Source organism: Terrapene carolina, unplaced genomic scaffold, assembly GCF_002925995.2.
Source record: "Terrapene carolina triunguis isolate 2854851 unplaced genomic scaffold, T_m_triunguis-2.0 Scaffold34029, whole genome shotgun sequence".
Taxonomy (NCBI): Eukaryota; Metazoa; Chordata; order Testudines; family Emydidae; genus Terrapene; species Terrapene triunguis.
The window spans coordinates 183642-202583 of NW_020698380.1; the positions used below are offsets into that span (position 1 = coordinate 183642).

Consider the following 18942-nt stretch of genomic DNA (forward strand, 5'->3'; position numbering starts at 1 on the left):
GTCTTCAGTATTATAAAAAAATATATTTTAATGTCACATTCTTAGACTTATGGTCTTGTGATGTCATGTTCTTGGGGAGGAAAAAGCCACTAGCGGTTTTATAATGAGATTACCAGTATTTCCAATTTTTTGGTATATTGTCACCTCTCACTTTTTTGAGATCCAATTAAGAAGACTTAACTCACTTTTTACAAGTATTTTGTTTTAGATCACACATGTGCTAATTTATCTGGTCCCTTTCTTCAAGCCATAGAACATGAGAGAACCCCAAAGGCCCCATCACTCAGAATTGTTAAGGGCCTATGGACTGTTCCTTGTCTACTTTTAACACACACAGCAATAAAGTTAATCATAAAAGAGTTCATCAAAGAATTTGTCCTTAAAGCAAATACTGTTTATTCACATTGAACTTGTGCCCAACAGGATAGGTTGCTGTTTTACAGTAAATAAACTTTGAACTCAATAACATGCTTTGTAACTGGTGAACTTTCACATTGATAACAGAAGTTACAGTATTTTGTTTCTGCATTACCGTAACATGTAGTCATGGTTTTCCTTGTTGTCCCTCTTTAACTGCACAATGAGCTCAATGCAGTACAACACACACCTCTGGCTCTGTTCAATACATGTATTTAACTGATAAACTTTGACAACATCTGTAATCTGCCTATCATAGACACTAAGGTGATGGATGCACTAAAAACAGGTAAGATACCAAAAACTAGGCACTTTGCCTTCCTTACGGGTGATCATCCTTCCCAGCATTTCTAGGATAATTATTATTTTTATCTTTATTGCATCTTTTGAAGGATGACCCTATCTACCACAAACAACATTCACGGCTGCCAAAGTCATTCTTAGGGCTACCTAAATCAGTAGTTCTCAACCCTTCCACAAAAAGAACAGGAGTACTTGTGGCACCTTAGAGACTAACACATTTATTAGAGCATAAGCTTTCGTGGGCTACAACCCACTTCTTCGGATGCCCACGAAAGCTTATGCTTTAATAAATGTGTTAATCTCTAAGGTGCCACAAGTACTCCTGTTCTTTTTGCGGATACAGACTAACACGGCTGCTACTCTCAACCCTTCCAGACTACTGTACCCCTTTCAGGAGTCTGATTTGTCTTGCATACCCCAAGTTTCAACTCACTTAAAAACTACTTGCTTAAAATATCAGACATAAAAATATAAAAATTATTACTGAAAAAATCGCTTACTTTCTCATTTGTCTGTATGAAATGTTAGTTTGTACTGACTTCGCTAGTTCTTTTTATGTAGCCTGTTGTAAAACCAGGCAGATACCTAGATAAGTTGATGTACCCCCTGGAAGACCTCTGAGAACCCCCAGGGTTGAGAACCACTGACCTAAATGATAGCTCGCTTCACACAGTGGCGGTGCCCTCGCAATCTTACACGGGCAACCGCTGAGACGCAGACATTTGTGCCACCAGAAGAAGCCACAATCTAGGGGCAGGCGGCCCAGCTCTCCTGCCCATCCCAGGTTTCCAGGGCTAATTTTCTCGAAGAGATTGTGCAAGCAAGGCTCCCTTGGCAGCTCTCACTGTCCCTGTTCTGGTGTCATGACTCGCTGCCCCAGCGTCAGGCCAGCAGCGACCGCTGTGATTTGTCCTGGGCGAGCAATGGGGAGAGGCAGCCGCAGCACGGGAGGGGGGAGACCGTCCCCGCCTGCAGGGTTACCTGTACTGCCTGGCTGTCAGCGCTTCGGGGGGCTGCACAGGAAACCCGGCCAAATGGCGGGAGAGGTATTTCTCCAGGGCTCCCTGGTCAAACCTGTGCTGCTCCCTCACCGCGGTAGTGCCAGGCTCAGCTGCCATCTTCAGCCCCTCTCGGCGCTGCTGCCAAGCCCAGCCAGCGCATGTACGCTAGCAGCGTAACCACACCCCCTTCCCCTGACCTACGCCAGGCGGCACCCCTCGCCCGGCGTACGCTATTGGCGTAGACAGTCCCCTTGCCGGGAGGACCCTCCCCCGTGGGCAAGGCTCGAGTAAGTTGCATGAAGTTTGGCGATGCAGGGTGAAGGGGCCTGGCCAGTTCTGCAGTGCAAGGGAGTAGGTCGGCAAGCGGCAGTGAGAGCAAAATTAGCTCCTTCACCACTTCTCAGAGATGCCAGGAGTGTGGCTGACAGACAGACAGGCAGACACAGGTGCTGGCACCTATGTGTATGTCACAGCCAAATGTTGTCACAGCCACATTTGCAAGTTTTCCGACCAACTGTAGAGCTGATTTGGGGGGGGGAGAAGTGACGATTTAGTATAAAATGTGAACACTTCGGTCTTTTTGTTTGTTTTCATTCAGGTTTAGAAGATTCCAACCCTAACTCTGGCCAGAGCATTTCACGTGCAATCACATTGACAACCTGGCTGCAATGTATCACAGACAACCACAAGGTGACTTTTAACTCACAGCTGCATCACAGCAATCATGTTGTGATGTTTAACCTACAACCATCTCACAACAGTGAGTGAAAACCATGTTGAAACATCAGCTTTTAAGCCTGCTGTGTGTGTGATGTTTAAATGAAAATTATGTTGTGACATTATCCTGATTTTTATCACAAATCTTGCTATATTTGGGTTTTTCCTTAAACTTTCAAATTCCGGAGTCAAGTGGTTGCATAAGAATTGTGGCCTTCACTTAAAAATGGAAGTTTCTAGCCCTCATGGTTGGTCTGAAAGCATTGAAAATTGAACCTTAAAGTCTCAAAAATCAGAAGACAAATATAAAGAATCCAAAATATATTATTTTGTAAAATCTCTTTATTTTTCAGCTAAGCTCCTGATTTTTAGGGGCTTGACTCAAGATTTTTTGAATGCTTAGGGTTGGTAATGCAGGATATTTTGAATCAAAACATGCCACAGATGGAGCATAAATGTTTATAATAACCGTGTATTCCCCATAAGGTGTCTATCTTCTAAGTAAAAAGCAGTGTCTGTGCCTCCTGTACAGTGGAGTGCATATATCGTCTATAATACCGTGAATGGCCTTATGTATGTCTCCTGTACAGAGCAATGTATCTCTGTTCCTCTAAGGCAGTGTCTCTACACATTGTTATTATCAGATGCAAAGTTTTGGGCTCTGACTTCACCGGGGCAGTGACTAGCATTTATTTTCTATTTATTGATCGTTATTATTATGATAATCCATCGTGCACACACCACAGACAGCAGTAGACTCGCCACCCCCACCCTATTCTCTCCTGCAGCTCGGGCTCTTTTGTGCCCGGAACTCTCCTCGCGGGCTGGGTTGCAGCGGGGAGGACCCTGCTTGTGGGCTCCCGGCCGGAAGCCTCCCGGGAGTGGGGACGTGTCTCTGCGCGGCCGGGCAGAGCGTGCGGCCGTCGCGAGCCGCTGCCATGGCCTCGGCCAGTCTGGTGGAGAAGCTGCAGCTCCGCGTGCGGGAGCTGGAGGAGGCGCTGGCCAGGGAGCGGGGCGGCGGGCAGGGCCAGCGGGCTCGCATCGAGAGGATGAGCCCGGAGGTGACCGACTCCAACCCCTACAGGTGACGGCGGGGGGCTGCCCTGGGGGGACACCTGCCTTTTGGGAGGGGGGAGCTGCCCTATGGGGAGGGGCAGGGCTGCCACGGGCCCTGCCATCTGGGGACAGTGGGGACAAGCCTGGCACGTAGGGGTTTGGGGTAGCGGGGGGGGGGGGGGCTGCCATATGGAGGGTTGTTATGAAGGAGATGGAAGAGAGCAGGAGTCAGCACCTGTTTTATTGAGACTTGAGAGAGCTGCCATATGGGGGCTGTTGTACAGGGGATTTGTGGGGACGGGAGAGGGAGGCTCCCTATACTGTGTCGGGAGGGGAAGGTCTGACTCCGACCCCTGTTTAGGAGATGCTATTTGTTAAGCAAATTAAGACATCTGCCCCAGTTTCCATTCACTGGGAAGTGGTGTGATGTGCCACCCCACTTCATCCCCCTCTCCCCCGAAACCCTACCTGTCTCTTGGTGATGAATTATAACACTATTTTGTATTTTCTGTCTTTAAGAGTGGAGTATTTTACTATGAGTTACTTACGGAGAAGTTACTCCTAAGGAAATAGTATACAATATTGGGGAAGAAATGGGAGTTGGGACCCCTGTTTCCCCCCCTCCCTCCACTAATTTACTTTTGTACATTGGGTCATTTAGAGGCTGATTATCATAGGTGCTGAGGATTTACAGTGCCTAACTTGTGGATTTCAGCACTTCTGAGAATCAGTCCCATAACCTTTCTGTGCCTCATTTTGCCCTGGGATTAAATAATAATATATAGGTTTAAAATAGTCCTCCTTTAGGAACACTTCAAATTGTAATACTTTGCACTTGTACAGCAATAAAATAATAATATAAAATAGAGTAGATACAGTACTTTATGTAAAGCACTCTGTTATCCTCTATAAAAAGTGCATATTAGTGCAAAGTATTACTATTTAAAATGTTTCAGTAGCAGGATTGTGTTTAATCCTCTCCCTTCTAGTTGTCCTCACAACCTGAAAATAGCTCAGTACCTCCAAATTTCTCTCATAGTCCAGTATTGGAGTTAAAAGGTTGTTCTCCCTGTTGTTCTCCCTGAAAGCTTTTGTTTTGTTTTGTTTTTAAGGTAGTTATCAGATGTTATCAGGGCATTAGCCTGGCATTGGGAAAGCAGTTATTGCAGTCACATTAGTCCTCAAAATAATTGAAAGTGTGTGCACACTCAAGTATCCTATCCTTTTCTCCCTCCTGATCCTGCAAACAATAATACCGTAAATAGTTTCATTTGTTTCAGTGGGACTATTCACACTAATAAAGTAAAGCATGTAAGTGCTTGCAGCATTGGGGCCTTAGGGTTCTATGCATAGAGATGGGTTTCCATTCTCACTTGGTACATGTCCACTTAGCAGTTTTAAGTGCAATGAGTACAGTGGTCTTCGGTTTATTCGTTAGAAACCCAGTATGCAGAAGAGTTAAAGACATGTTCTACTGAAGCTAGCAGGAAATGTTTGTTGTTTTTTTCCAAGCTGCTGTTTACAGAATGTGATGGTGATAGTAGTAGGTTGGTTGCCTGATATAGTGACATAGGGGCTTTCATTCTGAAGTGTGCCTAATACTTCAACTTTCTGAAAGGCTTCAGAGTAGCAGCTGTGTTCGTCTGTATCTGTAAAAACGAACAGGAGTACTTGTGGCACCTTAGAGACTAACAAATTTATTAGAGCATAAGCTTTCGTGGGCTACAACCCACTTCTTCGGAAAGGCATAAACCTTAGAAATAGAATTGGAAAACAAATGAAATAAAAGGAAAAGAATATAAATTAAGGGTCTCAGATTGTTCTTGTGGGAAACTTAATTATTGTAATCTGCTTTAGCGACTACTTAATATTAGATTTCAGGGAAGAGATTATAGTATCTGGTGAGAAATACAACATTTTATATTAGTGTTGATTTCAAAGCCATTAACTGATTTTCTTTGCTTTTGAATTTAACAACATTATTATGTTTATTTTCAAATAATTTACCATTTTACTTTAGTCTTAGTCTTCCAATCTCTAGTACATCTTTAATTGTTTGCTTACACTTTACTTTTTAAAAAAAGTGGTATCTTAGAGTACTATCATAAATCTGAATATATTCATATTCTGAATCTTTTTCTTTTAGATACCTTAGTGAAGTAATGTAAATCTAAATATTTCAGAAATAAAATTATAGATGCTAATCCCTCCTCTTATGGGTCCCTTCTCTGTAGTCAAGAATTCCACAGCATTTACTGTGTAACTGTTAATTCTATTTTGAGCTCCTCTGGGGCTTGTTCTTTGTCATTCTACTCTTACAACTATTTGAGCAACAATAAAAAGTTGAATCTCGGTGATTTTGAGAGAGCTTTCCTTGACTATGTTGGATGGTTTATTTATTTATTTGTTTTGTTTTTCCTAGCCGCCTGATGGCATTAAAACGAATGGGAATTGTGAAAGATTATGAGGTATGATTATATTTGTTTTAGAAAACTGTTTTTACTTCCTCTCATGCAGGCTACTTTGTAACATACTAATCTGTATTTATTTTTCTTGACAGAAAATCCGTACCTTTACGGTAGCAGTAGTAGGTGTTGGTGGAGTTGGCAGTGTGACTGCTGAAATGTTGACAAGATGTGGCATTGGTAAGGTAATATACATTTTCTTCATGTACCAGTAAACAGATGAACTAGTCCTATATATATAATAGGTACTGGCAAGATGGATTTCTTGTTTGAGTCTGCACCAATGTTAGTCAGCTGAAGCAAACAAAAGAGTAATACTGACAAAAACATTGAAAGTGATGAGTCTTCTGAGGTAACTTGTTCTCTGTTCAAGTAGACTAGCCTTACCTAGGGCCTAGTCCTGTATGTTGCAAATCACCCTCAGCTGGGTGCTCCACACTCTGTCGGATCAGGTTCCTTCTGTATTGCTTTTAGTTCAGCCATAGAAGGCAGTGGAGGGAGAAAAGCTGTTAATAAAGATGGGGGGGGGTGCATAATGCAGAGAAGGAAGATTGAGCACTTCTGTTTCTCATAAAAACAAGAACATGGGGACATTAAGTTAAATTGAGAGGCAATGAATTTAAAACAAATAAGTGAACACAATTTTTCACACAATGCACAGTTAATACATAGAACTCATTGTCACAAGATATAGAGGCCAAGAGCTTAGCAGCAGGAAAAATTAGATTTATATTGGTAACGAGAACATCTAGAGTTAATATAGTACAGGTTTTTTTAAGTGTAGGAAGGGATCTAAACATTCATGCTTCAGGGCAAAAACTAACTTCTATCTCTTCGGGGTTAGGAAGAAACCTTATGAGGAGGTTATATCATAACTCATCCTAATAAGCAGGTTATGTCATTTACATAAAATAGCTAGAGACATAAAGGGTAACAAGAAAACATTTTACAAATACATTAGAAGGAAGAGCCAGGACAAGGTAGGCCCGTTACTCAACGAGGAGGGAAAAAACAATAACAGAAAATGTGCAGATGGCCAAAGTGCTAAATTACTTTTTTGTTTTGGTGTTCACCAAAAAGATTAGTTACGATTGGACGTCTAATGTAGTAAATGCCAGTGAAAATAAGGTAGGATCAGAGACTAAAATGGAGAAAGAACAAGTTAAAAATTTCTTAATCGAGTTAGATGTCTTCAAATCACCTGTGCCTGATAAAATACATGCTAGAATACTCAAGGAGTCGATTGAGGAGATATCTGAACCCTTAGTTATGATCTTCGAAAAGTCATGGAAGACAGGAGAGATTCCAGAGGACGGGAAAAGGGCAAATAGAGTGTCAATCTATAAAAAGGGGAAATAAGGACAACCCAGGGAATTACAGGCCAGTCCGCTTAACTTCAGTACGCAGAAAGATAATGGAGCAAATACTTAAGCAATCAATTTGCAAACACCTAGATGATAATGAGGTGATAAGTAACAGGCAGCATGGATTTGTCAAGAACAAATCATGTCAAACCAACCTAATAGCTTTCTTTGACAGGCTAACAAGCCTTGTGGATGGGGGGAAGTGGTAGATGGGGTATATCTTGACTTTAGTAAGGCCTTTAATACTGTATCACGTTACCTTTTCATAAACAAACTAGGGAAATAGAACCTAGATGGAGCTACTGTAAAATGGGTGCATAACTGTTTGGAAAACCGTTCCCAGAGAGTAGTTGTTCACAGTCAAGCTGGAAGGGCATATTGAGTGGGGTCCTGCAGGGATCACTTCTGGGTCTGGGTCTGTTCAGTATCTTCATCAGTGATTTAGATACAGTAATGGCCGAGAGAGTGCACTTATAAAGTCTGTGCACGATACCAAGCTGGGAGGGGTTGCAAGTACTTTGGAGGATAGGATTAAACATCAGAATGATCTGGACAAACTGGAAAAATGGTCTGAAGTAAATAGGGTGAAATTCAGTAAGGACACGTGCAAAGTACTCCACTTAGGAAGGAACAATCAGTTGCACACATACAAAATGGGAAATGACTGCTTAGCAGTCACAAGCTAAATATGAGTCAATAGTGTAACACTGTTGCAAAAAAAAAATATATATATATATATATATGTATAATTCTGGGATGTATTGGGAGTCTTGTAAGCTACATGAGAAGTAATTCTTCCGCTCTACTCCGTACCGATTAGGCCTTAACTGGAGTATTTTGCCCAATTCTTGGTGCCACATTTCAGGAAAGATGTGGACAAATTGGAGAAAATCCAGAGAAGAGCAACAAAAATGATTAAAGGTCTAGAAAACATGACCTATGAGGGAAGATGGGGAAAAAAATTGGGTTTGTTGAGTTTGGAGAAGAGAAGACTGAAAGGGGTCATGATAACAGTTTTCAAGTACATAAAAGGTTCTTACAAAGAGGAGGGAGAAAAATTGTTCTCCTTAGCCTCTGAGGATAGGACAAGAAGCAATGGACTTAAATTGCAGCAAGGGCGGTTAGGTTGGACATTAGGAAAAACTTCCTAACTGTCAGGGTAGTTAAGCACTGGAATAAATTGCCTAGGGAGGTTGTGGAATCTATCATTGGAGATTTTTAAGAGCAGGTTAGACAAACACCTGCTAGGGATGGTCTAGATCAGTGATTCTCAACCAGGGGCCCAGGGGGCTATGAGCAGGTTTCAGGGGGTCTGCCAAGCAGGACCAGTGTTAGACTCACTAGGGCCCAGGGTAGAAAGTCTAAGCCCTGCCACACAGGGGTGAAGCTTGGGGCCCTGAACCCTGCCACCCGGGGGTGAAGCAGAAGCATGAGCAACTCAGCTTTGCGGTGTGCCGTGACGTGGGGCCCCCGGCAACTGCCCTGCTTGCTACTCCTTAACGCCAGCCCTGGCTTTTATATGCAGAAAAACAGTTATTGTGGCACAGGTGGGCTGTGGAGTTTTTATAGCATGTTGGGGGGGCCTCAGAAAGAAAAAGGATAAGAACTCCTCGTCTAAGTAATACTTAGTCCTGCCATGAGTGCAGGGGACTGGACTAAATGACCTCTCAAGGTCCCTTTCAGTCCTATGATTCTATGATTTCTTCTGAAGCAGCTGGTAATGACCTCTGTCTAAGACAGGATACTTGACTCTTTGGTCTACTGACCTGATAAGAATTGACATATCAGATGTTCTTCTGTATTAGCTAGTCATTGAAAATGAGTAATTGTTATCTACACGCTAGATTTGCAACTCAAAAATACAATCAGAAATTATCTTGAAATAATCACACGTAGGAATGTCAAAAGAACAGTCACTAAAGTTAGTGTCTATTGATGTGGATAATCTGCTGAATGTTCGGCTTGTTTTAGATAAATGTGTTCTGTTAACCATTGTCCTGGTGACTTGATCTGAACAGTTTGGTGTTCTCAGGTCTTAGTGACCAGTAGTTTAGGGCCCAGTCCTGCAGTCAATACACCTCAATAATGGTTTGCACATGAGTAGACTTGGTAAAATGGATGGAACTACTCACATGTATTTCTAGGATCAGGGCCTGTCACAGTTTGCTGTTTATAATACCAACATGGTGTTCATCAGCAGAGACCCATTGAAAATTCATATATATTATTATAATCTTCATTGTAGCTGCTACTGTTTGATTATGACAAGGTGGAGTTGGCGAACATGAACAGGCTCTTCTTCCAACCTCATCAAGCTGGACTAAGTAAAGTGCAGGCAGCGGAGCATACTTTGAGGTATATAGTGGGTATCAAATATGTTTAACATGGGATGCTAATTCAAACTCAGATATTTCACTCTACAAAAAAACCCACAAGAAAGTTGCATGTTCATATGGAGTCCAAGGACTGAGCTGCACTAGAATTTTTGCTGGTATAATGTAGGGTAGATGTAGGATTTTTTTGTTTTGTTTTTTGGTTAATGACATTTTTACACTGGAAAAGCCTTAGTGCAGATGCAGTTAGACCAGAAAAAAAGTGATTTTTGCCAGTAAAGCTTTTCATTCAGAGAACTGGCATAACCACATTTTTGCCAGTAGTGGCTGCGTCTGTGCTAGAAGGGTTTGCCAGAATAGCTATACTAGCTAGCCTTTTCTAAGCTAAAGTGTGTTTCTAAAAATTCCAGCAGTGCTTGTGACCTGGATGAGGGAGGGAGTTCTCTGAGGTTGCTACTGCATTCATTATCACTGTTGACTGATTTTATTTTCTTTACAAGGAATATTAATCCTGATGTTCAGTTTGAAGTACATAACTACAATATCACAACAGTGGATAACTTCCAACATTTCATGGACAGAATAAGGTAAAATGTTTTGAGAAAAGCACACGACTTCTTTTGATTTTTCTTGGTAAAGTCTAAAATACTCTATTGACTTCATAATTTTTTTAAACGTTAGGCCTCCAATTGGAAAACAATCACATTTTATGTAAAATATATGTATATAAAGACACTTTTTTGTTTCCTAGCCCTGTTATCCAAGTAGATCTTGGTAAATAGCATTTACTTTTGTCTCACTTTAAATTAAATTTGTTCCTTGTTTATATTAGTGTATTTTTAGCTTTCCAGCCAAATTGAAGATTCCATATGTTGTCATACTTCTTTAAAAAGACATCAAATGGCACATCCCTTCGTTTGAGTAGCTTGACTCTCATTTCCATTGAAAATAAGACGATGTAATTAATATCTCACAAATTAGTTCTGAAATGACTGCAGATATGTTATGCAAAGAGAAACCTTTAGGGGAAATAAAAATTTATACTACACTTCTTAAAATTTGTAAGAGGTGAAAATTATATCCAATGTTATTTCCTTTAGTCTGAAATATCCTCTTATCTGAATTTCTTATGATTCCTCAGATGACCCCATTTTTAAGGACTGCTTTTTTACTTAATTCTATGGATGTCCCTGCACATTTTGGATAAACAGGGTTTTATTGAATTGTTTGAGGCTGAGAGTATTAAATAGGATCCATACTATTTTGTTAGATAGGAATATATTTCCCATCAATTTATGTAATGAAAAGAATGAAATGTCTTGACTACAATTTTAATGTGTTTTGCAAACCATCCTCATGTAAACTGTGGTATTTACTTTAGTTATGGTGGGTTAGAAGAAGGGAAACCTGTTGATCTTGTACTGAGCTGCGTGGACAACTTTGAAGCTCGTATGGCAATTAACACTGTAAGTACAGCATCTGAGGTCTGCGCATACTCTTGTGGGTTTGCTAATACCGTTGATATATGTGAAAATAAGGAAATGTGGGGAGGAAATGAGCATTTTATTCAGTTCTTGGAGCATAAAGAGTAGATGTAAAACAGATTACATGTGATAGTAAGGGTTAATAAAGGAAAAGTGTATTTTTTTTATTAAATTTTATTTGTATTGAGTCATCTTGTAAACCCTGTTTAAATTCACTAATGACTTTCTTTGTATAACTATCCTATGGAAAATTTGATAAGAATCGTTATATTTTGATGTACATTATTAAGGCAGTATGCAGTTTTTACTGTGCGATTTTCCTTCACAGTTGTAACAAATGCAGTGTATTTTCCAAAACACACATTTTTGTTGCCATCCACCTGTTAGCTTGAGCAGCATGTGTATATATGACACATATAATTGTATAAATATAATAAATCCATGCTTGTGTGTGCATGTGTGTAAAATAAATATAATTAAAGGGAGAAAACAGTAAAGAAATTGAATAGAAAATCCTAATAAACCATATTAGACTCCTGGGCCCTGATCTGGCAACTGTGGGTTGGGGCCCTGTACATGTGCAGAGCCCCATTGATTTCTGTGGCGCTCCAGACAAGTGCAGAGATCTGCCCTCCTGAATCCAATAACCATAATTGGCCTTTGATTTTTATTATTGTCAGAGTTACTAAAAAAAGGCACAGAAATAGTTTATAGTAATACCTCTTTTAATCTGACAGTTCTTTTGTCTTCTGGCTTTAAGGGGTAAAAGTCACGGATTCATCAGTGTAATGCATGATTTCTAATAACCTTTTGCAACAAACTTCTACAGTGTTAATTTATTGTAACTCTTGGGTATGTTTGTGCTTTCAAGGCCTGCAATGAGCTTGGACAAACATGGATGGAATCTGGAGTGAGTGAAAATGCAGTCTCAGGACATATACAACTTATCATACCTGGTGAATCTGCTTGTTTTGCGGTATGCAATCTTTGGCTAAAGTGTCCTTTTCTGAAATCTGGGATTCACTGTATTTCTAGTTTGTGCTTTTTAAAACAGGATGTGTGATGTGAAACTGGTATTTCAAGGTGATATAGCCACAGCTTGTTTTAGTTCAGAGTAATTCTGGTTATTGCCTTTGTGTGGTCTGAGGTTTTTATTCATTTTTTTTAATAAGATTTCTTTTTTTCTCCTCCCAGTGTGCTCCCCCACTTGTAGTTGCTGCCAATATTGATGAAAAAACATTAAAGCGAGAGGGAGTTTGTGCAGCCAGCCTTCCTACCACTATGGGAGTAGTTGCAGGGATTCTTGTACAAAATGTTCTGAAGTAAGTTATTTGAATGAACTTCTGTGACTAAACTTCCAATATCTTGTTATAAAGAATACAACAGGCTTCTTTCTGAGCATTAGAGCTTCACGTCTTCAGGACTTTATAAGCTTATGAGATTGGTGATCTTTCTTTCCCAGTGACAGATCTGCCTCTCTTTCATACACACTCATGTACAAAGGCATTTGCTTAAAGGAGTTGATACCAAGATATGTGATAGGAGGGTACATCTACACTGCAAAACAAAACCCTATGGCAGCAAGTCTTAGAGCCTGGGTCAACTGACTCGGGTACTGTGGGGCTAAAAATAGCAATATAGATGTTCCCGCTTGGGCCGGAATCCATGCTCTGAAACCTGGTGGTGGGGGGAGGGGCTCAGAGCCCAGGCTCCAGCCTAAGCAGAAAAGTCTACACTGCTATTTTTTAGCTCTTTAGTGTGAGCCCGAGTTAGTTAACTCAGGCTCTGAGACTTGCTGCCACAGGCTTGTTTTTTCCCCCAGTGTAGACGTATCCTGAGTCACTGAACTTTTTGTTTTGGAGCTACCATTTTCTACAGATTGTTTCAAGTGCTCTTTCGCGATATATTTTTTTTTTTAATTCATCTTGAATTACGAAGTCTTGAAGAATGTCAAAGTCGCAGAATAACTTCTTTGTTTCCTTTGCACAAAGCATGGGAAGAGAGTTAGTCCTGCACAGTTTCTGTTCAGTGATACAAAACAGCAATAAATATTTTTACTGTATAGTAAAATTTTCTACAAGTAATATCACAAACTCCAACTGTTCAAAGAACTATGTCCATGAGAAAATTTGAACAATTCTGTGTGCATAAATTTGTTTCCCTTTCCTTATTTTTAAGTCTGGAAAATAGGATTTTTGTCTCTTGAGTTCGTGTGCTAAAATCCTATTTTAGACAAACTCATTCTGGGGATAATTGTCCAGATGCTGTTAGCTGCAGATGACAAATTAAAAACAATCCAGATCTTGTGAAGTAAAACAGAGGGTTGTTTTGCCTTCAGCTACAGAGGTGTTCCATTGACTTTAGTATATGTTGTGTGAATTTACATAGAGGCAGAATTTGGTTCTCTAGTAATAAATATAAGAAATAAACTATTTTTAGTGTGGGATTTCCAAGAGGTCAGCCTGGCCTAATTTTGCCCCCACTGAAGATTTTTCTTCAGTGGGAGGAGAGTTAAGCCAATGTTAATTGCTTTTGAAAATTCCACCTTGACTCAATGGGATTGGACGCAAGTAGGGTGGAGCGGAAGGTTGCACCATTGGCTTGGAACGGCAAACCGCGGCCAGTGGGAGCTGCGATCGGCCGAACCTGCCGACGCTGCAGGTAAACAAACCGGCCCACCAGCGGTTTTCCCTGACGGGCCGCGTGCCAAAGGTTGCCAATCCCTGTTCTAAACTTACCATTTCCTGGGTTTGCAATCAAGTATCAAATTTCATCCGTGAGCCATCTCTCATGTTTATACCTATACAAACATAGGGCCAAATTCTCGTGCGGTATAATTCAGGATAGCGCCATTATCTGATAAAGCTATGCTGATTTACACCAAGTGAGGATCTACTACATAATTTCTGAAGTGGGTATAGGTAATTTAAAACCAAATGCGAGTAATTTAGGGTAACAATACAGTATCACGACTGAGGGGTACAAAATATAACATCTGGAAAAAGCATTTAGGCAACTCACCCTGAATCTGCGAACAAGAAAATACTTTCATTTCACTGCAGTTCTCATTCTGTTTTTCCAGGTTTTTATTAAATTTTGGTACTGTGAGTTACTATCTTGGTTACAATGCGATGCAGGATTTCTTTCCAACTATGGCCATGAAACCAAACCCACACTGCAATGACAAAAATTGCAGGAAACAGCAGGAAGAATACAAGGTAAAAATCCATCAGTTAATGCATGCTGAAGGTCTGTGGTAAATAAAGCAGATCATTCTGAATTGAAGCAGTGTTGACAGGCTGTTTCCACAAACTTTAAAGTTAGATTATTTGAAATATTTTCAGAAGTATTTGTAGGTCATCTTAAAGTAAAAGGTAAGCAGAGTAACTTATGAAACTTATCGCTTTGAAAAAAAAAAAACCCTAATAAAATATTTGTCACTTAGGCCCCAATCCTGCAACCTCTTACATATGTGCTTAACAGTGTGTAAAGATGACATTTAATGGATTTCTTTAAGAAATTATGCTTTGCTTTCTGATGAATAAAGAAGATTTGAACTGTTTTTTTAATTATTATTTTTTATATTATGTCAAGAGTGTTACCTTTTGCTCTTCTCTGCTTTTGCTCTAAGATTTGTGGAAGGTTTAACGATGATGTATATTTTGGGCTCTCTTAACCTCTTAATTAAAGAGTGTGAGTGTTGAATATTCAAAAACTTATTTTCCCCAAAATTTTCATTAGTCATTGATGTTGAATTGGGGGAAGAAATCCTTTCAGGCCTTCTTTATACATAGTAAAGGAGCATGCCCTTTTTTAATCCTTTGCAGGTCACCCTTAAATGTTTCCTAAAAAGCTATAAACAAACTCTCATAAATATTTAGACTGTCTTAACTCTCCTCAATATTGCAACAAAAATAATCACAAATTCATGTTTGTGTTTTATTTTTTCATGTTGTCTCTTCAGGAAAAAAAGGCTGCACAACCAAAACAAGTAGTAGTTGAACATGAAGAAGAAATAGTTCATGAAGACAATGACTGGGGTAAGCAATCACCTCAAACTTGAATGGACACCGCCAACAAATTAGGGAATTTAACTAATCTTTATTAAACACTATCGGTTACTCACATTTTTTCAATTCTAATAAATCTGACAAATCTAAAACAATTTCATGTTTTGGTTCTCATACATTGAACAGGTTAAAATTTAATCTCAACACTACAGAAGTATGTTTAAATAAAATATTTTCATTTTATTTCTTTAATCTTGTGAAAATATCTATTCATTAGATTTTATAGGAACTTTTATACAAAACTCAAGTTTGGGTCTAAGTTTATCCGCATGTCCATTTAAATATCTTGTCAACGAATATTCATTATAATCAGGTTTCTGTAACATAAGGGGTTAAAATATATATATATATAAAAATTCCCTGTAAGGGCATTAACAACTGAGAAAATTGCTGGGCTGAAACTGTCAGCACACTTGTCAAAAAAATTAAATTCATATACTCTTGAAATGGTTACTCTCTGAATATTGTATTTTTAATAAAATGAAAATATAAGCTTACTATCAGGAAAAAAAATGAATGAATGACTTAGACTATGAAAGAGTACCCATAGGGGAGTTGAAAGGCCCATCCCTGGAGCTATTTAAAATATGTTGTAGGGAATCTGACTTAAAAGGTCTCTTACTGGATGTACTGTTAAAGTACTCTTTTTATTTTAATAAGCTCTGGTTGCTGCAGTTTTCATCTAATGGTAATAACTTTGATCCTCTGATTAGTTTTTTATTTAAATAATTAGTTGACATTTTGACACTTAGGTATTGAGCTGGTATCAGAGGTTTCAGAAGAGGAACTGAAGGCTGCTTCTGGTCCACTTCCTGATCTTCCAAAGGGAATTACAGTAGCATATACCATACCAAACAAGGTAATGTTAATTCACCCTTTTTTATAGATTTATTTAATGACAGTATTAGAAGGTTCTATATTATGTGAAACTAGTCATAGAGGAAAACACTGTAAAGCAGTTGTCTGCTGTATCCTTTGGAATGTACTAAAGCATTCAGTTATTACATAAACTGAGGAAAATACATGATAGTTATCAACTTATTACCATTTGTCCATGGTAAAACCCCATCTTTAACAATTCTAGTAAAATAATTGCACGCCTGTACATTCAATCTGAGTATATCTTACAATCAAATTATTATTGCTTGAGTCTTTACAATATATTTTAAACAATTTATTATCTTGAAGCTAGTTCTGAGGGCAACAGGAATTAATGAATTTGTTTCTCTATTTGTGTTGAGGTTTAAGCACACTGAGGAACTCCCCAGTTGTTTAGACAGTCAAAACCATTTTTACAAATTACTTTTATCCTTTAAAAGAAAGATGCAGTCAAATTACCATAAAACTGAAGCTCAGTCTCTGGGAAATTTAACTTCCATACTTATGCATCAAAAAATCATTTTCTTAAATCCTAATCAGAATGGAGTTTACCAATGGATTTTGTGTCAGACATATAAAAATGGCTATGGAATAGCTTATGTTGTAATGTTTGGGCCTGATCTTGCAAGAACTCTGTATTCTGAACTCCTTGGGTCCGTTATATCCTGTTTTATTCAGAGCAAAGGAACTAAATATTTCCCCCCCTTTTGCCAATAGGAAGAGAATGTTGTAGCTGGGGAAACAACAGTGGCAGAGTCTGAGGAAAGCCTAGAAGAACTCATGGCCAAGATGAAGAACATGTAGGCAAATGGAATATTGAATTTAACATTCGGGATCTTCCACTAGAGCTGAATCAAGAAATATCACAAGAAATAAGGTCCTGTAAGAAATTCCAGTCTTAAAACTTGAACTTTTGGTAAAACAGAACTATAAAAACTTGGAGATGGCATCTCATAACTGTATTCTGCTGTCTATCTATATACTGCTTTAAAATACAAAGTTGTACTACTGTAAGTTTTCATTTCTCATCATGGTAGGGTCCAAATCTCTAGGGAAAAATTAAAGATAATAGACAAACTGACACAAAAAAGGTAAGCATAGCACATGATATGGAATGATATTCCACATGTTGGCAAAATGGGGGAAATTAAAGGTGGAGTAACCTTGTCTGGATAGAGTGGTTCAGGGGATTGATAATGGAGTCTTTAACATGTACGTTACCGCTTCAAATGCAAACCAGATTTGTGGTAGTTGTAAGCATCCAGCCGGCTACTGTTCAATGGGCTATGTTGTCTAAGTTTGTAGTGTGGCTGTACCTGTTTTGTAGGTAAATGGAAGGCTTTAATCTTTTCATAGGCCATAAATTTCACTAGAAAAATTTTAAAGGGTTGAGTGATTTGTCAGTTTGTGTCACATCCCTATTCTTTCATAAAGAAGTATTTGTGTATACATTGCTTTGTATTTGATAGTGGTGTGAGTGTGCAGTTGTAAGGCACAAGTGTTTTGGTATGAATTCTTTGTTACTGGGTCAATGACTGAGTTGACCAAAATAGCTCCTAGCATGTCATCACTGCAGCTGACCGCCATGTGTTTACATATTAAAAATGTTTATGACTTATCACTGAAAAAAATTAACTGTACAGGAAACTTCAAACACACCTAAAAACCATTCTGTGTTTACTTTTAAAAGCGAGTTATATTTCTAAAATCCATTTAGAATTATTTGGCTAGCATTTAGCTCAGGGGTTCTCGAGATTATTACATGGGGGCTGTCGGCCTCCACCCCAAACCCTGCTTTGCCTCCAGCATTTATAATGGTTTTAAATATATTTTAAAAGTGTTTTTAATTTATAAGGGGGGGTCGCACTCAGAGGCTTGCTATGTGAAAGGGGTCATCAGTACAAAAGTTTGAGAACCACTGATTTAGCTACTACTTTACATGGCTGACAGCTTTATAAAAAGGCAACTATTTACAATTTTATCCTATGTACAGTTTTACAAAAATAGAATACATATATAAAATTATTGGAGAGATGTTGTTCGGGTATACAAAATAGTTCTTCACTTCTGACTATAGTTAGCAAAGCAACTTTTACACTTGCCATTCCAAATTGTAAAGTGAGGTGGTGGAGTCGAGACCTAACTTTGCAGAAGATTGCGTACCAGTGTTTAAAACGAATTTAAAAAAACCCAACAAAAACGAGTCCTGTGGCTGATAATGTTTTTCACCTTTGCAATTAAAGCATATTGGAATTTAGAAGTCTAAAAAGAACCATGGTATTTCTCTGAGTGAGAAATCTAGTGGAAATGTCTGATTTTTTGCAACTCAGTGAACAAATACACTTCAATGCTGTATATTTTTGCTAACTTTGTTCATTTATGTTGTAAGCTGCAATATACTATCAACTTAAATTTTTAACAGTGAATCTTAATAATGAGACCTTGCTATGGATCTGTTCTATTAAATCTCTGCTGATAACACTGGAAGACACTAATGGTTTTGATGTGGAGTTCTACTGTGATCATTAAGTTACATAGAATTTGGCTTATACCAAATATACAAACGCTTCAATTTCATGTACAAACAGGACTTGGTGGGATATGTTTTCTACAGAAGGAGTAGCAAGAGAGCTATTATACTTGTTTTGGACACCAATACAAAGAAGTCAAACATCCATCTGTTTGAAATTTAGAAGATTACAATTTTTGTCTAAATAAAAACAGCTTCTTCTATGCTGCATGAACCTCATATCGTTTGTATAGTCTGTTAGAAGTTTCTTCTTCAACTAAGTTTTAGTGCTCAATGTCAGTTTTGATATTGTACATTTTTCATTGCAGCACTATAAAACTAAT

General features: G+C 38.8%; 2 protein-coding genes across 3 annotated transcripts in view; one reads left to right on the forward strand and one right to left on the reverse strand.

The window, feature by feature from the left end:
- The window catches only part of LOC112102150 (acyl-CoA dehydrogenase family member 11), a 55231-nt gene extending 53359 nt beyond the window's left edge, over positions 1 to 1872 (reverse strand). The window contains exon 1 of the mRNA XM_024193262.2: positions 1702 to 1872. Within this exon, the coding sequence (XP_024049030.2) occupies positions 1702 to 1838 (137 nt within the window). The 5' untranslated portion in view covers positions 1839 to 1872. The remainder of the gene's footprint in view (positions 1 to 1701) is intronic.
- Positions 1873 to 3290: 1418 nt separating this feature from the next.
- Positions 3291 to 17536, forward strand: LOC112102151 (ubiquitin-like modifier-activating enzyme 5). 2 transcript variants are annotated; one of them, XM_024193264.2, is made up of 12 exons: positions 3291 to 3522; positions 5917 to 5962; positions 6055 to 6144; positions 9569 to 9678; positions 10157 to 10243; positions 11038 to 11122; positions 12012 to 12116; positions 12335 to 12462; positions 14223 to 14358; positions 15105 to 15180; positions 15963 to 16069; positions 16807 to 17536. In XM_024193264.2, the coding sequence occupies exons 1-12, from the start codon at positions 3377 to 3379 to the stop codon at positions 16891 to 16893; spliced, it is 1203 nt and encodes a 400-aa protein (XP_024049032.2). In that variant the 5' UTR covers positions 3291 to 3376; the 3' UTR covers positions 16894 to 17536. The 2 variants fall into 2 exon arrangements, with proteins under 2 accessions (XP_024049032.2, XP_024049033.2); XM_024193265.2 differs by lacking the exons at positions 3291 to 3522; positions 5917 to 5962 and having other exon boundaries at positions 6054 to 6139.
- Positions 17537 to 18942: the final 1406 nt, after the last annotated feature.